Source organism: Meles meles, chromosome 3 (genome assembly GCF_922984935.1).
Source record: "Meles meles chromosome 3, mMelMel3.1 paternal haplotype, whole genome shotgun sequence".
In the NCBI taxonomy this organism is placed as follows: Eukaryota; Metazoa; Chordata; class Mammalia; order Carnivora; family Mustelidae; genus Meles; species Meles meles.
The window spans coordinates 131,488,077-131,512,176 of record NC_060068.1 but is presented as its reverse complement, the minus strand read 5'-3'; the positions used below and the strand labels follow the sequence as shown (position 1 = coordinate 131,512,176).

Here is a 24,100-nt window from a genome sequence, read left to right as displayed (position 1 = left end):
GTATTCTGTGACTAGAAACCAGAAAAGCTATGGAATCCCTTCTACTTCTCCTTCTCACTCGTTCTATACAGCTCTTCCCCCAACCTTCCTGAACTACGGATCAGGATTATGACCTCATCTCTCATGTAGAAGGATGGCTAGTTTAAAAGTAACACGGAGAATGAAAATGATTGAGAAGTGCAATGAGCTAAATGGTGTAACTCATCAACATCATCATCGTGATAGTAAACATCCATAAAAAGGAGAATTAATTAAAAGGAAGTAAAGTTACACTTCCTTTAAAAATGGGTGCTTGGTAGAGTTTCTGGTGTTATATTTCACATTGATCATGACCTTCCCTTGGCCTGACATAATCCGGACCCAGGCTTCTGCCTCTAACCATGTTTCATCTCTCATGTACACAGATTTAGTCACCTTGGTATTCCTGCTTTTCCTCAAACATATCAAGCTTTTACCTGGACCAGAGGAAGAAACTTCTTTGTTCACCTATCCAGCAAACTCTTCCCCAGGACATACCCTACTCTCATTTCTGTCATGCATTTAACTGTCATTTCCTCAAGGACCCTCTCTGAGTCCTTCATCTAAAATAGGCCCACATCCTTCATTCTCTATTCCCTTAGCCTATTGTGTATGGCTTTATTGCATTCAACACTACTTGAAATTATGTGTTTATTAGCTTGTCTGAATTTGTCCCCATTACTGCCGTGCATATTCCACAACATCAGGGAAACTTGTTTGTTAACGGATTTTTTCAGCAAGGTCCTTTGTCTTTTGTAGGTGCTTAATAACCATTTGTTGTAAAAGTGAACAGATGACTGAACAAATCAGGAAAATGTGTTTTAATTTTCCTAAGCTAAGGGACATGGGCTCTTTTTTTCCTGGACTGCTCTCTGGAACCATGCAATTGAAAATAGGAAACTAATAGCACTTACCAGCTAGTGAGAAGTATCAAAGTAACATGACACATGGATATTTTCCGTCTTTTCCTTTCAGATGCCTATACCAGAGCAGAAGTTGTTTATGAGTGGACCAGAGAGCCAGCACGCTCAGTGGTTGTAGCAGAAGATGGGTCACGCCTAAACCAGTATGATCTTCTTGGGCAAACAGTAGACTCAGGAATTGTTCAGTCTAGTACCGGTAAGTGCCAGTTGATTATTCCAGATATGTCAGAAGAAAAATAAACAGTTTTTGTGAGAATGTGAGAATTCAGTAAGTTCTTCAATAACACAAGTAGAGAGAGAGAAAATTTCACTAACCTGAGACCAGCTAAGCTAGGAACTAGTGTAAACTCTATAGATTTGTGCGCTTGTATTCCTCATTTAATGTCTTTTGGCCTCTGTTTCTTGGTTTGCAAAATAAGATGCTAGTTCTATGTGGTCAGGATAGCAGAGTATTTAGAAGTGTGAACTTTGGGGAAGAATATATGGATTAAATTCTTACTCTTCCACTTTGTTGATTGTGGTCACCTCACAGTGTTGTTAGAAGGCATAAATTAAATCCATGAAGAGTACTTTAATAGCTTCTGGCATATAAAAAACTCTGAAAAAATGTTAGCTATTCATATTATCTAGGTCTGATTTATTATAATGAGTCAGTGAATCTTGGTGAATTTGTAGCCGTGATCATTATACATAAGAACTAGAGCAGATACTATTAAGCAGCTGGACCCAAATTTTAAATTTTGAAGTTGCTTCAAGAAATAAGAGTTTAATTATGCAAATATCCATTTGTGACTAAATGTAATGTGATCGTTGGGCTGGAAAACTATAAAAATTTGGATTTTAACCCTCCCTCAATCCCAATAATTTTAATTATGTTTAATCAATGAAAGCTTAACAAGAGCCAGACGTTTTTATAGCTGTCTTTAAAATTTTAAATTAGTTCATCCACTTTGGTAATTTCTTTAAAAAAATGCGATTTGGTAATATATAAGGGCAGATGTGCTATTCTTGTCAGAAAAAATTTCTTCCTTAGATTTCAGATTTTATATTAGGACCCTGATAATTCTAACAAGTTCAGGTAATAGGTCAGTATATCTTATTCTGGCTATTGGAAAATCCCTGTTTAATGGGATCTGCATTTTGCTTATTTTGTCGCAACCATGGCTACTCTGGAAACCCAAATATTTATGTTTCTTCTTTTGAAAAATGGAAAAGATTGTTGCTCAGTTTTGCCTATGTTAAAAAAATGCATGTGGCATAGTGGAAAGATTTTAGGCTTTGTAGTGAGAAAGATATGCACTCAAATCCTGGTCCTGCCACATAGAAGTCTTGTAACTTTGGGAAAGTCATTTATCCAACTAGAAACTCTGATCTCCTCTAAAATGTGGGCATTTTATACTTTTGCATTAAAGATGAGATGATATAAAACACTAAGCAGAACATATATGGTAAGTGCTCAAAATGGTATATAATCTGAGATCCCAGAACATGGAAAAATACTGAAAATTTCTCTCCCTTGTAAGTTGTGTGGGAAAACATTCTAAAATGAGCATTGTTCACCTTTAAAAACCGAATGCTATTATAAACTAGATATTGTAGTAGACACTGGAAGTCAATCATAGACAAGGCAGAGAGCTTGCTGTCATGGAATCTAAAGTCTAAGGGAAGACAAACACATAAACTATAATTATCAAAATGGGTGGTAAATGCTGTGATTAACATTTTTGTGAGGGCAGGGACCATATCTGTCTTCTGTATCCCTATCATTTACTGTAGTAGCTAAAACAGAAGTGGCACTAAATAAATATTGTGAACTAATGAATAAAACAATAAATGTACCCAGCCTAGAATAATCAAGGAGGAATTGCTGCAGGGGTTGACTTTCATGTTGTTAATCTGTATTTGTTGGAAACAAAATAATCACTGTTTTTAGGCCCAGAACGTTGAAAATAATAAACATGGAACTTTCCCTCAAGAAATTCTCCATTATCATTAGAATAAAGGCTGAGGGATGTGAAAGCAACAATAACTCAACCCCAGTGGCATGCATTCAATAGCAGAAGTAGACACAAGCCAGGAGGGTTACCCAAAGAAAGGAGTGCCTCCACTCTAGTTGTAGTATTGCATCCCTCTTTATGACCAATTTCCATGTCGGCAAAGTGAGTGGCTCATTCTGATAAACTTGGAGATGTTTCTGGCTCCATCAGGATTTAGCCTACATACACTGTAGTTATTCAGAAATGATGTACAGGCATAAATGGAGCTAGGACATGAGAGGCAGTGGCCCAACCCCCCATCACCAAACTGGCTGGACCTCATAATCTGGGTCTGTTAAAAGTACTCATTCTGTGCTAAAGCAGCAAGTTTACTTGTACAAATAAGAGCTCTTTCTTGTCATTCCCATAATGGATATTGGTGGGGAGGAGAGGAAGGGAGGTGAGGTAAATAGTGAGCAAATTCTCAGATGTAGGGACTCAGTTTGGTGTACACTTTCAACCTCACAATAAAACACTGAACTAAACACTTCCTCTGGGTCCACTTTAGCTCATCAAAAATCCACCCTGATAGATTTCTGTGGGAAGAAACAAAGATCTTTTTAAGGTCTTCAATTCCATATTCCACATATCCTTGCGGAGTCCTAAAAATATTAAGATAAATGGCATTGAGTGCTTTACCTCCCTGTTTTTGCCAGAAGACTAGGAATGATAGCAAGAAAGAAAACCACATGGAGAATGATTAGGTAAAACACCATCTTCCTCTACCTTAAGATTCTCTGTGGGGAGAAAAGCAATTCAAATCACCTCTTAGAAGAGGGTTCCCTACCTGCCTGAGCCAACTTACATGTGAACACACATTCATAGGTACTACCAGCAATCTCTTTCGAGTCAAATACCTCTAGATCACTTCAGTGACATAGGAGGGGGGAATATGAGGCTCGATCCAATGCTTGGATTTTTTAATTCAGTACAAAACCATTAAAGCCCCAATATCTTTCCTGAGGTCTGCCACCGGATTTGGGAGAAGACAGTAAGTTGGAGAGTTAGTTTGAAGTACACCTACTCACCTGGCAGAGAAAAACCTTTACAGCCACATGGAAGGATGTGTCCAGTGAGCTCTCAAATCCAATACAATTCTATGTTATCCAATACAATTTAGTCACTAATTCCTTCAACCATTTACTCACTTTCTGTGTTTGACATTGTAATTGGGCCTGGGAAAGATAGATGAAGGACATTTAATTCCTGCCCTCAAGAAATTCATAATTGATTGCTGTAAGTAGCTAACATGCTCCTGGCATTGTTCTAATACGACAATTCCAGGATGTAGGTATTAACGTTATTATATCCATTTTGCAGATGGGACATAATTGAAGCCAGAGAGATTTAACTGCTTTCCCTAGGTCACATAGTGAGGAAATGGCAGAGCTGAGATTTGAACCTGGAGGTAGTCTAGCTGCAGAGTGCTCAACCACATGACTAGGAACAGGCAACATAGACATGTGTGAAATGCAAGGCTGTTGTACAGCATGGAGTTAAGAGTGTGGACTCTGGAATTATACTGTGAAGGTTTAAGTGCTGGTTATCTACTTATTAACTGTCTGGCCTTTGGCAAGACATTTCTCTGTTCATCTTTCTCTTGTACAATTTGTAGATGATAAACGGATCAACTTCATGAGCCACTGTGAGATTGAAATAAGAAAAATGCATGTAACCTGCTTAGCAGAGTATCTGACATATAAAAATTATGTAATAAATATTAGATATTACTATTAATAATGATGATAGAGTTAGTGCAAGGGAGTGACATAACATAAAGAAGTCATTTCTGCTTGAAGTATCAGAGAAGGCAGTTTGGAACTGGACCCCAGACATTGTCCCTTATCTCATTCCACTATACTGCATTATGTTTCCTAACTTTTTTTTTTTTTTAAGATTTTATTTATTTATTTGACAGACAGATCACAAGTAGGCAGAGAGGCAGGCAGAGGGAGAGGAGGAAGCAGGCCTCCCGCGGAGCAGAGAGCCCGATGCGGGACTCGATCCCAGGACCCCGGGATCACGACCCGAGCCGAAGGCAGAGGCTTTAACCCACTGAGCCACCCAGGCGCCCCTGTTTCCTAACTTTTTAAGGAGAGCCTGTGCAGAAATTATAACAATGACTAAAGAGCATGAAAATATGACTTATACAGAGAAATATAATAATTAAATTAGTGACCAGGCATAATGATAATATCATGGCCAGAAAATAATAAGAATATAATAATGTGCAATGCCTTTTTAAAATACATAATGGTGCCTGTAAAACCCTCATATTTACCAAAGTCAAAGACAGATTTGATCAAAGGAATTTTAGGTTAGCCTTGCTGAATAAGAATGTTTCTTCTTTATGAGTGGCTGTCATTTATCCTTAGAACAAATGACCAAGAGAATTCTGAGATCCTCTATCTTAAAGATAGTCTTTTCTGGATGAGTTGATTTAAGGATGACACTGCAGGCTCAAAATGAATGAGGAAAACAAGCATTTTCCCTGACCAGGGGGCAATAAGAGTGATCAGCATTCATCCAAGGATCCTTAGAGCCCCCATTTACAAAGCGTAAAGTACATGATCTCCAGAGAAATAACTGTAGCCATAATTGTAAAAACTAGGGATTGGGGGTAGGGCAAAGAGACTTCTGTAGTTATCTGGTCAATTCATATTTCAGATGAAGAGACAGGTCTAGAAAGATTCAGTGGCCTAGAACTCTAGCCATTTTTTTTTCTTATTTCTATTCCAGAACTCTTTGACACAGATATTAAAATACCAGTTCCTCCCTCAATGATATTTTTGATTTCTCATTCCTATTAAAAAAGCAGCATAAAAACTTAGGAAATACATAGCTTAGAAAACACAAAGTTAAGAATACTTGGAAGGAAAATGATCTATTAGGGACCTATTATAGGTTTATAGAGGCCTAATGTTCATTACAACTTTGTTGACGTGAATGGTTGCTTTCTGAGCTAGAGAGAATATATTTCTATCGTTTCTATCTTGCACTCTCAATTTGCACATGACTCATTTTTTTAAATGATTTTCGTATCTATCATTTCATTGTATCCTCCCAGCATCCTAGAAATAGTTAAGTAAAGCACTATTATTTTAATCGAACAAATGAGGAAACTGAAGTCAAGTAAAGTTAAGCGAAGTATTTACTCTTCAAGTAAATGGAAGCCATTTACTAAACAAACCCTCGAAGCTCCTTTATAGAATTCCATCCCTGCTTCTTTTCTTTCTTTCTCCTTAATTTTGTATGGTAATGTATCAGAAATATTGTCACATCTAATTTACAAGCTTCCCTGAGGGTTACATGATATGCAAGGATATTTGAATTATAATTCTTCTAGACTGTTGAATTAGAGGAAAAGAATTTGACATGCTTAGTGTATAAGCACTTGATGTCTAGAGATTTCTTTCAATTCAATTTAGGAGATTGATTATTTTTGTTGTTGTGTTCTTTTATTTTTAAATTATTACAACATGGTTCTGATTTTGCTGCCTTTTTTCTCCTTACTTACATGTTCTGTGCCAAAACTTCTTAGTTTTTTTTTTTAATTTAGGAAAATGATTTCAATAGATTTGAAATCCTCCTATTCTTTCTCTAACTTGTTAGTGAGGAAGTGGTTTATAGAACAAATATGATGTGGAATAATAGCTCCTCCAAAATAATATTCTCTGCAGAATCTTCCTAAAATGTCACCTTGCGAACAACAAAAGATGATAATGGAATATGTATAGACACTCATCTTTCTGACATTATATGAAAGATGGAATTTTTTCTTTGAGCTGATGACATTTTGTAAACCACAGTTGAATGAATGGTTAGGAATAATAATGCATACTCCTGAGAGGGTGAAATGTAACATGGCCATGTCCACACAAGACTACATTTTAGTAGTCCTGGAAAAATTGGTTTTCTGCCTTTTTCTCAAATTTGAATCACTCATTTCTTTCAGATGACCTTGGAGTCATCACCCAGGGTATCTACAGAAACCGAGAAGAAATCAGTAAACATTGTATTTACCCTCCCAATAGAGAGTCTCATGGATGTTAGTTTAAGTGAGTGCCCTTAAACCTCAATGCGTCCCTTTTCACCATGCACAGATGTTGAATACTTTAAAGTATGTAAAACCATGCTATATTCAAAGAACTGTCCTCTTCCAAATTAACTCTCAGTTTGATGAGAGGGATATAAGGATATAAGTTAGCTAAAATAAAAAGTGTGAGATTTTATTATAAATGTAAACAGAAGCTATAAATAAATTTGAAGTTACTTACTAGTGATCAGTCAATGGCAATTGTTATAAACAATTAGCAGTGAAAGCATACTTGTGTGTTGGATGATTTTCTCCTATAAAGAGTAAATGCATTTATTTTACCAATATTTTTACTAATTCTGATTGGAGGGAAAAAAGAAGAGAATGGAGAAAATGGAGAAGAAAATGGAGAAAATTTATTTTGAAACTCTTACATAGCATTACCTTAATTAGAGCCCTTATTCTTTATTCTCCTCACAATATACTTCTCACTTTTTTATAGATTAGGAAACTGAGGATTAGAGACTGTAAGCAAGTTACCCATGGCTATCCAGAAAGAAAATAGCGTATCTAAGTTTTGAACCCAAATCCATTTGCTTCCAAAGCTAATAAACTTTCCTTTACAGCACATTTCTTCCAATTCTGCTATGGACTGAACCCAGCCCAAAGATGAACACAATATTCATCAATAATAGATGTGAAGTAGAGAATTTTGTTGATCATGATACTGAGATGTGAAAATGCATGGTAAGGCAAGAAACGTGACACTGAAATGCTTATTAGAGCTATGATATGGAGAGTCTTAAATCCAGGTAACAGAATTTGCTTGTCAGTAGGAACGCTGGAGACTGTTGATTGTCACACTGGAGAAGGGCGGGGCATTTGCTAGTAGCATCTAGTGAGTAGAGGTCAAATAATCCAAAAACATATGGAACAGCCCCCACAACAAACAATTATCTGGTCTGAAATGTCAATAGTGCTGAGGCTGAGAAATCTTAATGTAAATAATGGAATCCATTAAGGTATTTTAAGATTTTATGTACACTTTAAAAAGATTACTCTGACATCAAAACTTAGGGAAAACTCAAATGAGGAAGTGATTGGAGATAAACAAGGCAGTTAATAGATCTACAGAAGACATAAGAGCAGTGACCATGAGATAAGAGATAGACTGAAAGATACTGCACAGGAGAAATTAAAATTGTGATGATCAACTGACTCCTTTCTCTCTCTCTCAGAAGCCATACTAACATCCAAGATTTGATCCCAGAATTTTAGTCTGAGTGAGCAGACAGATGAGAGAGTATCATGAATTTAAGAGATAGACTCTAAATGGGAAAGCAGCACAGGTATATGCTGGTCATTATTTTTTTATGGGAAAGGTTAACTAATGTCAGTTTTTTAACATATTTAGTTGGTGATGTCAGTGAAAAATCAGTATTTCTGAGATGTCCAGTAGATATTTGGGAATACAGGTTGATTTTGAAAGCAGTGTCACTTAGGGCTGTGGATTTGGCAGCCCTTTAGATACAAATGAGTCTAGGGGCAGGAGGAGAAGGGAAATTCCTGGTTAGAGCCAGAAAAAAAAAAAAAAATGTGGAAGAAACCTAAAAGCAGAACTACACCAGGAACCTCTATGATTACTTTGCAGAAAGATAATGAGTGGGATATTAAAAGGTCGTGAGCAGTTTTAGCCACATTGTAGGGGCTGAAGCTAGATGGTCATGGGCTGAGACATAAATCACAGGTTGCATAGGGCAAAATTTGGAGTTGAAAGGAAGTAGAAAGGTGAAGTAATGTGAATACCAAAGAAAGTTACGTTTTCTTAGTAAGAATATACCTATTTCTCTCCTACCCACCCACAGACAGCTAAGTATATGCTCAGAGTGGATAAAGCTAAAATTTTCTAAGATTTTTAATGGAAAAAAATATAACATCAGTTAAAAAAAAATTCCTATAATTTGGGTTGCATGTCAATCGCTTTGGTAAATGAAACTGCTTTTCTGAATGAAATCAGACTTTGATATATACAAAGACATTAAGTGTGCCCAGCTAGTCCATTGTTTCCTAGCCCAGGCTATGAATTGGAAGTTCAAAAGCTATACTGAAGTGGATTTTCCTTGGCTCCCTTTTTTTTTTTTTTTAAGATTTATTTATTTGACAGATAGAGATTACAAGTAGGCAGAGAGGCAGGCAGAGAGAGAGAGAGGAGGAAGCAGGTTCTGCGCTAAGCAGAGAGCCTGATGCGGGGCTCGATCCCAGGACCCTGGGATCATGACCTGAGCTGAAGGCAGAGGCTTTAACCCGCTGAGCCACCCAGGCGCCCCTCCTTGGCTCTCTTAAAGAATGGTTTGTGTATCTAGGTGGGACCTGAAGAACTGAATGTTTCAAAACCTGCCCAGGTGATTCTGGTAGAGGTATTCCTCAAAATAAATTTTGAGAAACCATGGGTTATATCCCACTCTCCTCATTCCAAAGATCAGGCTAAGCTAAATGAGGTACCCAGGGTCACAGAGCAGCTGAAAGGAAGTGCTGGCATTAGAACTGGAATTCCCCCAAAGTTGGACACCAAAGCTCCTTCATTAGACAGCCTGAATGTCCTCTGCAGTGGTAAACTGGGGATTTGATCTGTTCTAATCCATTACTATGTTTCATTAGGATATTGCACTTTGCCTTCATGGTCATTAGAGCCATTCTGTAAATTGATGCTCTGTGTCTCTTAAATGTTTGATACAGCAGGATAAGGGTGTAGCAATATCCGTAAGATCTCTGGCACCTCAGTCTTATCCTCAAACCCATTTTGGTGTTTTTATAAGGTCTCTGTTCTTTCCTGGATAAACCTTTTCTCTTCAGGAACCAGATGTCACATGGGACATGTTTTAAGTCTAAGATTTTGCTGTTGATGGAAAAATCCAGAGATAACTTCTTTTCAGGGTCAAATTGCTCACTTAACTCTCTGTTTCACCCTCTAGGAGAATATGTTGTTATGACCACTCATTTCCACCTGAAGAGAAAAATTGGCTATTTTGTTATTCAAACGTACCTGCCATGCATAATGACAGTTATTCTCTCCCAAGTTTCATTCTGGCTCAACAGAGAGTCTGTACCAGCAAGGACTGTCTTTGGTAAGTGCCAATCAAGATGTATAGGCAAGGGTCTGGAGGGTGAGTTATATTATGCTGGTGACGTTGCAAGTGGAATGAAAAAATAATTATACATTAAAATCTGAAGTTAGCATAATAGAAAGGTTCAAAGAATTACCATTCTCATTGTGGTGTGATTAAAAAAAAAAAAACACCTCTTCCTTTAGATAGAAAGCTGTTTTAATGTATGTAGATAGATGCATGTGAATATCAACTAGGCATGTGCTATGTTTAAGACTCTTTACTATGGAATAAAAAGCCTTAAGAAGTTTATAATCTAATCTGAAGATTATTCATGTGCAGAGATCCCTATGGTATCATTCTTCAAGAATGGGCAAGGTATAGAAAATCAGTTATCTCAGGAAAAAAGCAAGATTTTGCTACAAGTGCCCCCAAAAGACTCTTTTCTTCTGAATTTAGCAAAGTGCTTCCGGGTTGAAACTGCTAAATCTTTGCTCTGACAGTAGCCTAGGAACACAGGTATATTAAGATCCAGAATGATTCCAGCTGCAGAGCACAAGAGTAGTTCATTTCAAACTCTTTTTTTTTTTTTAATTATCATTTGTTGATATTAACTAGTATTGAAGCCACTTACTAGCACTAAATATTGAACTATTGTCAAGGTGCTTGTTTCTATATGTATATTCAGTTTGAGCTCTTTATTCACTAAAAATTAAGAAAAATAGAATAGAGAACATATGTTTTATTTTTGTTTTTGTAAGAATGAACAATAGTGCTATAGTGAAAAAGATTTTTTTTTTAATGTTCACCCTTCCCCCTTCTTACCCTAATAAATCTTATTCTTCCTTTTTGAAAATTCTCTAAAGCATTTGGAATGTTTAATAAGTAAAAATCCTTGCTCTTAACATTTTCAACAATCTGATGTCTCAGCCAAGTCATGCCCTTTTGGTGAGCATAACTACATATCTGTAAACTCAAATGTGGCAAGTATTTCTGTGTATCAAGTTATATATTTCTTATGTTTTAAGTTCAGTACAATCACAAATACAATTTCCCAAGACCTTTAGCCTTTTAACATTTACTTAGAACACATGTTTCTATTGTTTTTAGTCTCAACTCAGCACTTTCTTCTGTGCTGAGTGAGAAGTCTGAGAGGGTCACAGGTATTTAAAGAAACAATACACAAAGGAAAAAGAAAAAGGTTCAAAAGTTGTACTTTGTAACAGGTTAGTCTAAGGCATCCAGAATGCAGCAAAGCTGAAGCCTGTTTTATGTCTTCAAAAGTCATCTTCTCGCTCCTCCATGCTCTCTGTCATTTAGAGGCAATGTGGTCATGTAATTTTGCTGCCAGATAGATCCAAGTTTTAGGTTCCATCTTCATTTTTGTAAGATTCAGTTGCCTAAAAGTAAGGGGTTTGGCGGGTAGGGAAGGAGAAATGAAACAAGATGAGATTGGGAGGGAGACAAATCATAAGAGACTCTTAATTTCACAAAACAAACTGAGGGTTGCCAGGGGGAGACGGGTAGGGAGAGGGTGGTTGGACATTGGGAAGGATATGTGCTATGGTAAGTGCTGTGAAGTGTGTAAGGCTGACAATTCACAGACCTGTATCCCTCGGGCTAATAATACTTTATATGCTAATTAAAATTTTTTAAAAAAAGGATTCAGTTGCCTATAAAATGAGAGTACAGTTAAAGTAAAAAATAGTGCTGTTTAAAAGATTGAGAAGAATAAAATAAAATATGTAAATTGCCAGGTTGAATTCTTGGAACTCAGTAGATGCTCAACACATTTTTGTCCTTCCATGTCCCTATAGCAGGAATTTTAAGACAACAAAGACACGCACACGTGCATGTGCGCATACACACACCCCCTCTCTTTATGCCCTTCTTAATTTATGGATACATTTAGTTTAAGAGCATACATTTCCAAATTACTTCTGACAATTGCCTACATGAACCAAATTTTGAAAAAAAATGGAATTCACTCTAGCAGAGATTTATTAACAAGGACTGAAGTTGTCAATAATAATAGCCATTAACTTTGTTCGTGGTATCAGATTCAATGCTAAACGCTTTATTACAGTAGTTTATTTAATACTCATAATAGCCCTCTGAGTTAGACTTATTAATTTATAAAGAAATGATTTTTTTTTAAAAAAACAACAGAAGTTCAGAATTGTGAGGCAATTTTCCCAAGGTCATTCAACAATTAAAGAACTGGGATTTGAAACTGGGTTGTTCTGTTCCTCAAATACTGACATTTAATTACTTTGCTCTTTGCTCATTAATATTGATATGTAAATTGGGGCGCCTGGGTGGCTCAGTGGGTTAAGCCTCTGCCTTCAGCTCAGGTCATGATCCTAGGGTCCTGGGATGGAGCCTCACATTGGACTCTCTGCTCAGCAGGGAGCCTGCTTCCTCCTCTCTCTCTGCCTGCCTCTCTGCCTACTTGAGATCTCTGTCTGTCAAATAAATAAATAAAATCTTTAAAAAAAGAATTGGTATGTAAATTTAAGGGCTATTTACCAGCCACTATTTCTTAAACCATTATTGGTTATATAATACAGATAATGCCCCAGAACTTTCTATAACATCTCCAAAGTTTAAAGCAAGTCCATTCCCTACATCTGTGACCATGTATCAAAAATATGATTTAATAGAAGTCTCTGTGTTTCTTCTTAACCTTATCACTTCCTAACGTAGGAAGTGTTACAAAGATCATCTACCTTAAAATTCATGGAAAACTAGGGAATATTGGATGGTTTAAAAAAGCTATGAAAAATGAACCACCTACCAGCTTTGTTATACTACTGATTCTCTAAAAATTAATCAAAAAGGGTAATCATAGATACAAGTTTTATACATATCTGATGACAAAATCTTCCATAGCAATAATTTATCATCTTTAAAATGTTTTATATATTGTTACATTTAATCCTCAAATAATATTGTGAACAATTGTGCAGAAATTTTTCTTAGAATTTCAGCAATGATAGGTAGTTGAGAGAATGAAATCTAAATGACCCCTCTTCCAGATATGGAGACCGGGGTCCCTAGACCCGAATTTTCCTACGTGGCCATTAAGTTAGTAAGTGGTAAGTTTGGTACTAGTCATGGGAAGCGGTGAGAAGTTTTTCCATACCATATAGCCTACTGGGTTACTGTGAATTTTTTAATACTGTGGATTTTTTAATACACTTTCAAATGTCTTACAAGGTATCTTACAATATTCTATCCTACTGCATCACATGTACTAATTATCCAAATAAGCTAAAAACAACTGACTTGAAAACTGCTTTGAATATTGGTAATTTTAATCACTAGGGATGGATGTGCAGACTAAGGGCAGATGAGGCAGCATTAACAGAGGAAAGGAGATTGTGCTCCGAGGTTTGTTTTGTCACTTCTGTTCTGCTATGTACCCTCAAGGAAGTGACGCACAACATACTTCAGGAGTTTCTTCAAAAGAGGAGCTATATCAGAATTAGGAGGGAAAGAGAGTGTAAAAGCAGAAGAGTTTGTAACAAAATATTATCTTCAAATTATTAATTTAAAATAATGTAACAAAATGTTATCCTAAAACAATTCAATTATCTATCAATGGTTAACAAAAAGCTGTTGGCTTCTTGGTTTATACATTTAGGATATGCAGATAGAATATTAAACAGAGCTGAGGATCCAGCAATTTCTTGTGGGGCAGAGACAATGACGATCAGTGCTTTCTGTTTCAAAGAGTTGGGGACAGTGAGATAGTATTGCTTCTTTTTCTGCTGAGGATACCTTCCTCAAGGCACCCATTTAAAGGAATTCACGATCTTATTAACAGCTTCTCGATAGCAGAACAGTGTATCCCTCCAAGAGATACCCTTGGATCTCAATACAATACTGCTGTACAGTGAACTGCCCTACACTGGGGTTAAGTTAAAACTCATCCACCAAACCAAAATGGGATGAACTAAAAAACACACTGTATCTATGGTCCTGCTGGTTTCCCTTTGCACAAGTAGGCTGGCCTTCAGTAATCAAATTTTGGGATGTGAACCTACAGATTCACCTAATTTCTTTCTTTACAGGAGTAACAACTGTGCTCACCATGACAACTTTGAGTATCAGTGCCAGAAATTCCCTCCCTAAGGTGGCTTACGCCACTGCTATGGACTGGTTCATTGCAGTGTGCTATGCCTTTGTGTTCTCAGCTCTGATCGAGTTCGCCACGGTCAATTATTTCACCAAGAGAGGTTATGCATGGGATGGCAAAAGTGTGGTTCCAGAAAAGGTAAGTACTTTAATATCCCCTATGATCTGTCACTGGTATGTTTTATTCAGCCTGCGAGATGGCATGTTTGGACTTTGGGAAATGGATGAAGAATGCAGACACAGAATAATGAGGATTCTCTGTTTCTTAAATCATAAGTGACTGTCTGCTATGGCAATTTTGGTACTGCTAAAGAAAGACGTTGTCTAAGTGGGCCAATGTGCAGAGTAGTGTGAAGGAGATAAAAGAGAGACAAACGTAAACATTTATTCTCAAATATGTTTTCCTGGGGTCTCTATTGATTTAAGAACAGTTTTAATCAACTTGACATTAGGTGCAAATAAATTTGTGCCATTGTAATTTGAACTTGAAAATAATGGTCTTTTTGTTGTTTTCGGAGCTTAATAATCACTTTGGTCATAAAAATTATTAACTCTAATGCCTCTGTTGAACTTAGTTTACAAAATATATTATCTCCAATTTCAGTGAAGTAAAGGACAGGAAATATATTTCCTTTCCAAATTAAAGGTTTGCTTTAAGGATCATACACAAGTCACAGAAAAATTCTTCATTATAGAAAATTATCAAGTCAAGTTCATTACTATTTCTCTAAATTAGAACCTAATTTGGAGTGTATTTTAAAGCACATATGGTGAGGATATTCCTACTTCTATGGCTTGAAGGAAAAATATGTCAAAATGCAAGTGAGTCTTGGAATGGTAGAAAGAAGGTCAAAGTCAGAGACACAGAGATTGTAAGATGTCTAGAAATAATCTAGGAGGAATCACTCCTAGCAGCTTTTTCCCAAAATTCTATTCCTCAGAGTACTAGTATCATGAGTTAGCCCCTAAGAATAAAGTCTGGTTGAATACTCCCGGATAATGCTGCGTTCTATATCACAGAGCCTCAGGATATTCAAGAATCTGAAAGGGTCTATAGTAAAGAGATTAACTATGGTATTTTTCTCAGGACTCCACAGATGTACTAGAAAAGAGAATTCTTTGTGGTGGAAGCGTCTACCATATTTAAGCTAATTTAAAGTGTTACCTATTATAGGATGGGCCATTAATATATGCATAAGTAGGAAGGCAAAGATGCTGCCAAGTAAAAGCTCCTTTAGATTTACCCCTCAGGAACAGATGAATCAGCTGAAACCCCCAGTGATCTCCTACAAAGTAAAAGCAGAAGAAAGTCTGTGTGGAATGCCTTATGGCAGCCAACATAACCTGAACCAGGCCCTCGAAATTCACTTGTTTTAAAACATGCTTGCCAAGTATGAAAAAAAATTTTTTTTCTCTTAATTTGCAAACCAAGGATATTGGCTTGGGTTCAGCAGAGAGAAAGGACAAGACGAAGGGATTTGCATTTACCAGTTGGAGAGAGGAGTGAGAGAGTGAGGACAGAGTGACTGTCAGATACGTACTTTAGCCATTGATGGTCTCCATTTATACTAGAACAGAAGGGCAGCCCAAAGGAGAGAGAGCCAAACATGGAAAATAGTTAATCATAAGACACTACCAAGTGTAAGACATAGCCCAGAGTCACAAATGTGAACATTTTTAAATGCACGTCTCAGAATCGGGGAAATAGCCTGCTAAAGTGCTTCAGAATTAATGGTACGCAAACATGGGTGATAGACACTGAAAAGTGATATGCCAGCCATGGGAAAAACTGCTTTTCTAGATGAATACTTTCTTTGTTGCAGGAGGCCAGTGTCTTTCTGATTCTGTCTCATCAGTGTCAGTATCAGTATCATGAATTTGGTCTGAAAAACATACAATTTGGATTGAGGCATTGGTTGAGTCCACAGTCCACTTTATATTTATCTCTGTCTGACCCTGTATTTTTTTTTCAAGTGCTGTGTCTTGTCGAAAATACTCTGATCTCTATCAATCTACAGTCCATGTTATTCAGCATATAAATATAGATGTAGGTAGTGTCATTATCCTATCTATATATATGCATATATATTTATCAGTAATTCATCTAAGCTCATCCTAATGAGAAAGATAACACTTTCTGTAAATTATCTATGCCTATCAAATAGTCTTCCCCAGGGCTTTGCCAGTTTCATTTGCTTATATCAGGGAGTGTGAGCACAGTGTGATCCAGGTCTCATTTTGACATTCAGAGAAGATGAATAAAATATGTTTTCTATGACCAGGTGAGTGTTTTCAGGAGAGTTAAATTTTCAGTCTCTAACATGGTATAACTTGAAAATAAAAAGCAAATTTCTGTAAGTCATCATATCATCAACTGAGGATTCAGGAGCCTGCTTAAGATCCATGTTCATATGGTAAATTGCTAAAAGAGATACCAATTTCTTAAAGAATATGGGGCAACTCAACATTCTCAAAAATTTAGAAAGATAATTAAGTATTCTTTCCTGATAAGCCAACCACATATTTCTCAATATTGTATTCAACATGATGTTGCAAAAAAAAGTTCTTAACTTGAGAAGTTTTAGTATTAGAGTATTATAATAATTTGAGACTAGGAAAAATGAAATATATCAATAACATAAACTCTTCTCCAAGAATCATTCCTGCTGCAGATTATTTGTTTCAGTTTATCTAACAGAATGTCTGTCACTCAACAAGTTTTGATTATATTGGAACCCATTGCCTCTCTTCCACAATAGAGTACATAAACATTTTATCTAAAGGACATGCATGGTTTTTAATGTATTCTGTAATGTTAGAACTCTTATTTTTAAGAAATGGACTAATACAAGTTCAGTTTAGCTGTTTAACTGTGTTGAAATAAACCATATCTATTCTTTCATTCCAGTAAAGATGATACAAAATGTTACATTAATTGCAGGTGTACAACCTAGTGATTCCCCAACTGTATACATTAATGCTGTGCTCACCACAAGTGCAGCTCCCAATGGTCACCATACAATGCTGTTACAGTACCATTGACTATATTCCCAATGCTGTGCCTTTTAATCCTATGATGTATTCATTCTGTAACTAGAAGCCTATATTTCTCACTTCCCTTCACCCATTTTGCCTTGGATAGGCACCCCTGTGCCCTCCCCTCTGGCAACCAATAATTTGTTCTCTGCATTTATGGGTCTCTTTCTGCTTTGTGTTTATTTATTCATTTGTTTTGTTATTAGCTTCCACATATAAGTGAAATCATATGGTATTAGTCTTTCCCTGTGTGACATACTAAACCATATCTATTTTTGACCTATAGTCACTTTGACATTGAAAGAGAGAATCACTTACTTGCATTATTTTTGTACAAATAATTATGGAAATTTCTGTCACTCTTTATAAAGTTTAACCAAATCTCTCTTCACTATAAACTAGGAGTACATCTGAAGTAAGTGGCCTTACTTTTTTTTTTAAAGATTTATTTATTTACTTGAGAGAGAGAGAGAGAGAGCACTCGAGCATGAATGGGGGGAGGGGCAGAGAGAGGGAGAAAGAGAATCTCAAGCAGACTCCACACTGAGCAGGGAGCCTGATTTGGGGATTGATCTCAGGACTCTGAGACTATGACCTGAGCCAAAACTGAGAGTTGGACGCTTAACTAACTGAGCCACCCAGTGCCCCTAAGTGGCCTTACTTTTAATGATGTTATAATAGAAAGAAAAAGTTCTGGGCTTTTTGTCATGTCCTAATATAATTCTTAAGGATTTGGAGAGGGGGAAAAAATAGCAGGTCACAGAGCTGGATAATATAAAAAAAAAAAAAAATTAAACTGTTAAAATTCCTGACTAGTGTACCTTGTGAAAAGCAGCAGGTCTTCTGGTAGTGGTATTTTATTCTGATTCAATAATAAAAATACAAATTTTCCAGAGAGCATTGAGTCTGGTTGGTCGAGTTTAGCTGCTCATCAGTATTCTCTATATACCCTTTTGCAGTTTCTGTAACCAGACTCTGCTCCTAAGGAATTCTGATTCAAAATATGAGATTGTGCACAAGAGATTTGCCCTTTAAAATTTTTTAACTAGTGGTTTAGTGTGCACAAAAGAAAGAGAACTACTCTGTTAGGCCAGGGCTGTCCAGCAGAAATATGTGAGTCACAAATGTGAACCATGTATATAATTAAAAATTTTCTAATTAGCCTTAATTAAAAAGTACAAACCAGTGAAACTAAATTTTCTTCTTTTTTTTTTTCTTTCTCAAGTTTTTATTTGACTTCTAGTTAATGTACAGTGTGATACTAATTTCAGGTGTAGAATTAGTGACTTATTAATATACTTTAACCAATGTACCAAAAATATTATATTTATAATGTATAAATAATAAAAACACTATTGAGATATATTGCATTCTGTTTTTTATAATAGGCCTTCAGAATCCTACACATATTTTATACTTACACACCAGTCACATTTCAAGTTCTCAATAGTCAAGTGACTAGTGGCAACTGTATCAGACCACATAGCTGTAAACAACGATCTGCTTCAGTTTTTAGAAATTTCTTTATGACAGAAACCCCAAGAAATGCTGCAGTTGTGACTCATTGTACAGGTAGCATGGACAAGCAGCTGACATGGAACAAGAACTGACTTCGGGATACCCTGAATAACTCTGCTTTATCATTTGCCCACTGGCAACATGGGGAGAAGGAGCAAATAATAGTTAGTTCAGCACCTTACTATTGTAAAACAAACCACTCCAAAACTTAGTGCCTTAAACCACCACACCTTTGGGGCTGGGAACAACTTGGTGGTAGTTCCTTTAGTAGACTATGGGCTCAGCAACATGGTTGCAGTACACAAGAGGCTCCACCAGGGGGAGATCATCTGCAGTAGCCACTCATTCGTTTGGGGCCTGATACTGGCTGGGCCTCTCACTGCCCGTGATGTCTGGTCACCCAGTTTTCCAGTCCAGACTTCTTCATGAGGCAGTAATATGTCTCCAGAGGGTAAAGGCTGAAGCTACAAAGCTTCTTGAGAATAAGCTCCAAACTGGCATCATATCACTCTACCTCCTGATGGGAAAGCCAGGAAAATACTGGGTACTTTTTTCCAGCTTTATTGAGATATGTGACACATGACACTGTGTAAGTTTGAGGTATACGGTGTGGTTCATATGATACGCTTATATGTTGTGAAGCCATGACTACCAAAGCATCAGTTACCATCTCCATCCTGTCACATAGTTACCCTTTCTTTTTTGTGATGAGAACATTTAAGACCTATTCTTATCAACATTCAAGTCTAGAACATGTATTATTAGCTGTAAACACTGTGCTGTACGGTAGATGCCCAAACTTGTCAATTTTATAACTGGGCATTTGTGTCTGCTTTTTTAAAATTATCTCTCCATAATACAGTCATATATCACATTTCTCACATTTTAAACAAATAATAAGTTTGGTTTCCAAAGTAAAGGTCACTTTGCTCAGCAACTTATAAACTTCCTTCCCACAGTTGACTGAACAAAATGCTTTTACTCTTTCCTTCTACAGCCAAAGAAAGTGAAGGATCCTCTCATTAAGAAAAACAACACTTATGCTCCAACAGCAACCAGCTACACCCCTAATTTGGCCAGGGGTGACCCTGGCTTAGCCACCATTGCTAAAAGTGCAACCATAGAACCAAAAGAAGTCAAGCCGGAAACAAAACCACCAGAACCCAAGAAAACCTTTAACAGCGTCAGCAAAATTGACCGACTGTCAAGAATAGCTTTCCCGCTGCTATTTGGAATCTTTAACTTGGTCTACTGGGCTACATATTTAAACAGAGAGCCTCAGCTAAAAGCCCCCACCCCACATCAATAGGTCTTCCATTCACATTCTGTTGTTCAGTCCTCTGCACTGGGAATTGCTTTCTGTTCTCAACGCAGTGATTCCCACCTGCTTTATTGCCTCTGTCTTAAAGAATTTGAAGGTTTCCTTATTTCCATAATTCATACAAGAACAACAGACCCCTGTCCAGCAGTCCTGAGCAAAGCAGAGCATACAGCTGAGAGACAGGATTCTGAGAGAGGAAGCAAGAGGAAAAAGTCATGACAGAAGGAGACAGAATGGAAGAGAGAGGAAAGGTGGGGGACTAGGTCCAGGCAAAGAGGAAAAGTAGAAGGAAAATAAAACTTTAACTCTATTAACTCCAGGTCATTTGTAGATATATATTTCCAAGTATTCAAAAAAAAGAGAGAGAGAGAGAGATACTGTATATGTCAAAAATATTTTTATGTGGAGGTGTTTTAAGGAATAAATTATAAATGTTTAATGAAATATTAAAAATCTATGTCTTTATTGCACAAACTGCAGTGTGGTTTACATTTTGTTTTGTTTTTTAAAATGATGTATAGCTTTAACACTTTGTTTCCAAAGCTAAAGATCCCCGTTTTTTCCTCTGTTTAAAAATGGCTAATGCATTATTCTGTTGTTAAAGGCTATTTTAAAATTCATGAAAATTTCATAGGCAAACGTGCAGTTCCTGTTAACCACATTTAATCCAAAAGAGAGAAATGGTTTAACAAATAGGTTACTTCACCATCATCTGAGCTTTTATCACTAGTTTCAATGAGGAATCATTTTAACAGAGACATACGCTCATTAAAACCAAAAACTAAAAAAAAAAAAAGAATAAAACAATTAAAAAATACTCCCTTTGCCACCCTGTCTATATGCAGATAGCACATGGGTCCAATGATCACTTGATTCTCATTACAAAAAGATGTTTTCAGAGGGGCAAACATATTTTGCAAGCTCTAGAATTGTTGAATGTATTATTTTATATAACAATACATTAAAAGCTTTAGATTGAAATTTATGATTAGTAAATATAGATTATTATATAAATTATGTATGTAAATATACAGCATGAGATTGTACATTTTTTACTTTTTTAAAGTTGTGTTCTTACAATATTGTGTAGGACTCACCGCTCTTAGCTGTTAGAATGTTGTGAAGTGCTACGGAAATACCTTAGAGCCTGCATTAAAACCAGAACAGCCTGTGGGAATCAGATGGAATTTAAAATAGATGGGTATAAAGTCCACTTATATAGAGAAAGCCTATAATTGTAAACTATCATCCGGTGTGCAGTAGTAAATCAGTTGCTCTCTGCTCAAGTCATGCCACATTTCCCTATTTGAGGCTCTTATAAAATAGAGAGAAAATGGAAAAGCATTAGTTGGAGCTAGAAAATCAGCTGTATAATATTGCTATAATTGCAGATACCAACTATCTCAATAAGTGTTGTACCATATGTAGCATTAAATATAAAAACACATGAAAGAATGTACAGGAAATAGCTTTTATTGAGTAACATTATTACATTTCATTTATACTGTAGCAATATATTTGTAGGTATACTATGTAAGGGCTTTAACCACAAGAGGTCCATTAATACTCCCTATAAAAATCCTGGTCTGTTTCATTACTTCCCAGATGTTTTAGAGATGAATATTTATGCAGAAGGTATTTTTGAAGTCTCCTTTTGTCTGATAGAATTTCAGAGATGTTTAAAATTAGCATCCAGAATCCGCAGGTCATAGTCTAACCACATTTAGAATACTACGACATAAACCTATCAGCAGAATTGCCAAATAAGTCTGTTGGGATCTGTACCCAAGTTTTGAGCAATGTTTCTTTCAAAAAGCTGCTATCCAATGATATAGGAAAAAACAGTTTGTGTTTTCCTAAACAAACTCTGGTTTTCTTTTTAAATGTGCTTTATTGTTTGATTTGGTCCTGCCTAAATTCAATGAGCTAGGCCAATAAAGACTGAACCAAGGACGTTTCATCCTCTGGTATCATGTGTAGATATCATGTATAGAAAATAAAATGAAATATGGCTCTAACCTCTGTGTTGCTGTTTATATCTGTTATTTTTCGGCGTTAACCTAATGTGTTTATTAAGAGCATTTTATCTTCCAGACTCCTCATGGCTAACATTTTGTCTGTATTTTGCTCATTAGATGTGAATATTTCTTATTAGTCTGCTTTCTGCTATGCAATGATTGCATTTCTATCATTTCTTAGTTTGTTAGTATGTGTGGAGAGTATTCTATTGTATAAATTGATTGCACAATTTATCAAAGACAAATTATTCTATGTAGCTTTTCTACAGTGCTTTGCTAAACCATGTAATACTAGTTAAGTCTTCCTTGAAAATAAAGATACACTCTTATAGAGGACAGTTCCTGTTTACTCCCAGGAACATTTTTAAAAAGATGACACTGAATGTTTATTGCACCTTAGTGCAGTGAAGTGGCAATAAAACCTAACATGAATCGAGGTTGTTTATGGCAGATGCATGTATTGCTTTACAGAGTTTAGCAAAAGCTCTTAATTTTATGTCATACTGTATTCTATTCTAATAATAAAGCTAACATTATTCAATAACCAAATGGAATGCTTGACTCTCTTTTCATATTATCCATAGGACCTACCACTGACCTGCTTTAAATATTTTCACATGGGAGCACCTTAAAGTGCCAAGTGCTAACAAGAATCTAGGGTACAGAGAAGAGTTTTGAAGATATATCAATAGTCTGACCCGAAACTATGAATGAATCACTTTGTAAAGAGGAATTAGGATGCCTGTGTGGCTCAGTTGGTTAAGCCACTGCCTTCGGCTCAGGTCTTGATCCCGGGATCCTGGGATTGAGTCCCACATCGGGCTCCCCGCTCAGCAGGAATTCTGCTTTTCCCTCTGACCTTCTCCTTGTCATGCTCTCTCTCACTCTCTCTCTCAAACAAATAAAATCTTTTTTTAAAAAAAAAAAGAGGAATTATTAAATACCCAGTATCTGGTGCAACCAGTAACACTTCAGCTCAAAGTTTATAAAACATAAATAGAACAGAATCAAAATGCTAAAATGATAGTAGAATATCTATTGTCAATACTGCAAATCTATTTTCTGATCTACTTCGCAGAGACTATGGTTTGTTTTGAGGGGGACGTCTGTGCATTGTCATTTGAAAAGCTCCCTTGGGGCTCTTCCATTCCTCAGTGTTTCTGTGATCATGAAATCAGATTAAAATACAAAATACTTACAATCACTTGAAAGACAATAGAAAAATGATTTCAATGACAGGCATAAAACTGTACCAGGTTTCTACAGACAAGACTATGCGAGGCAAAATCTTTCTGTGTCAGATGGTGGCCAGGCAAAAACAAAATAAATTCTGTCTCTACAAATAATCACTAAAAAAATGAGGATTTAGCAAAATTAATAATTTTTAAATCCTCCAACCAAATTGCTTATTCAATCCAAATAAAACTGCTCATGTAAACCAACTGAATCCACATTCACTGATTTCTTGGCTCTCACAAAAATGAATGTAGTGAGCGATGGTAATTCTGGCTATCAAAATATATCCATGTCGGGGCTCACCATAATAATTAGCTAAGGAATCAAAATCAGAATGGACTTGGCATAATTGCTGACCATCTGTTTGAATTTATTATACCTGTTTGTTAAGACCTTCTGTTGGAGTTTTCTAAAATCTCTCCAACTCTGGTAACCAACAAGAACAAGCCTCTGACTCGGTTCCGTTATAACCACATTTTGGCCAAATGAACCCCAAATGTTAATTTAATTAAGTTAAATTCTGCTAATATTTGCTGAGTCTCTGTCCTGTATTAAGTATTGTGCTCCACGATAGGGATGTAGCCATAAATATTTCGTGACTTTTTTTCCCTAAGGAAATTGCAATTATGATAGGAAAGGAAGACAGAGTATCAAGGAAAGATAATATAAATACTGTGAGAAGAGTAGAGGATGCTAAGAGACAAATAGCAGGGA

At 36.3% G+C, this 24,100-nt stretch overlaps 1 protein-coding gene across 1 annotated transcript in view; it reads left to right on the top strand.

Annotated features, from left to right (window-relative positions):
• GABRA1 (gamma-aminobutyric acid type A receptor subunit alpha1) overlaps positions 1-22,600 on the top strand; it is a 59,392-nt gene extending 36,792 nt beyond the window's left edge. The window contains exons 7-10 of the mRNA XM_046001082.1: positions 994-1,137; positions 9,986-10,138; positions 14,194-14,396; positions 19,809-22,600. Coding sequence (XP_045857038.1) covers positions 994-1,137; positions 9,986-10,138; positions 14,194-14,396; positions 19,809-20,120 — 812 coding nt within the window. The 3' untranslated portion in view covers positions 20,121-22,600. The remainder of the gene's footprint in view (positions 1-993; positions 1,138-9,985; positions 10,139-14,193; positions 14,397-19,808) is intronic.
• Positions 22,601-24,100: the final 1,500 nt, after the last annotated feature.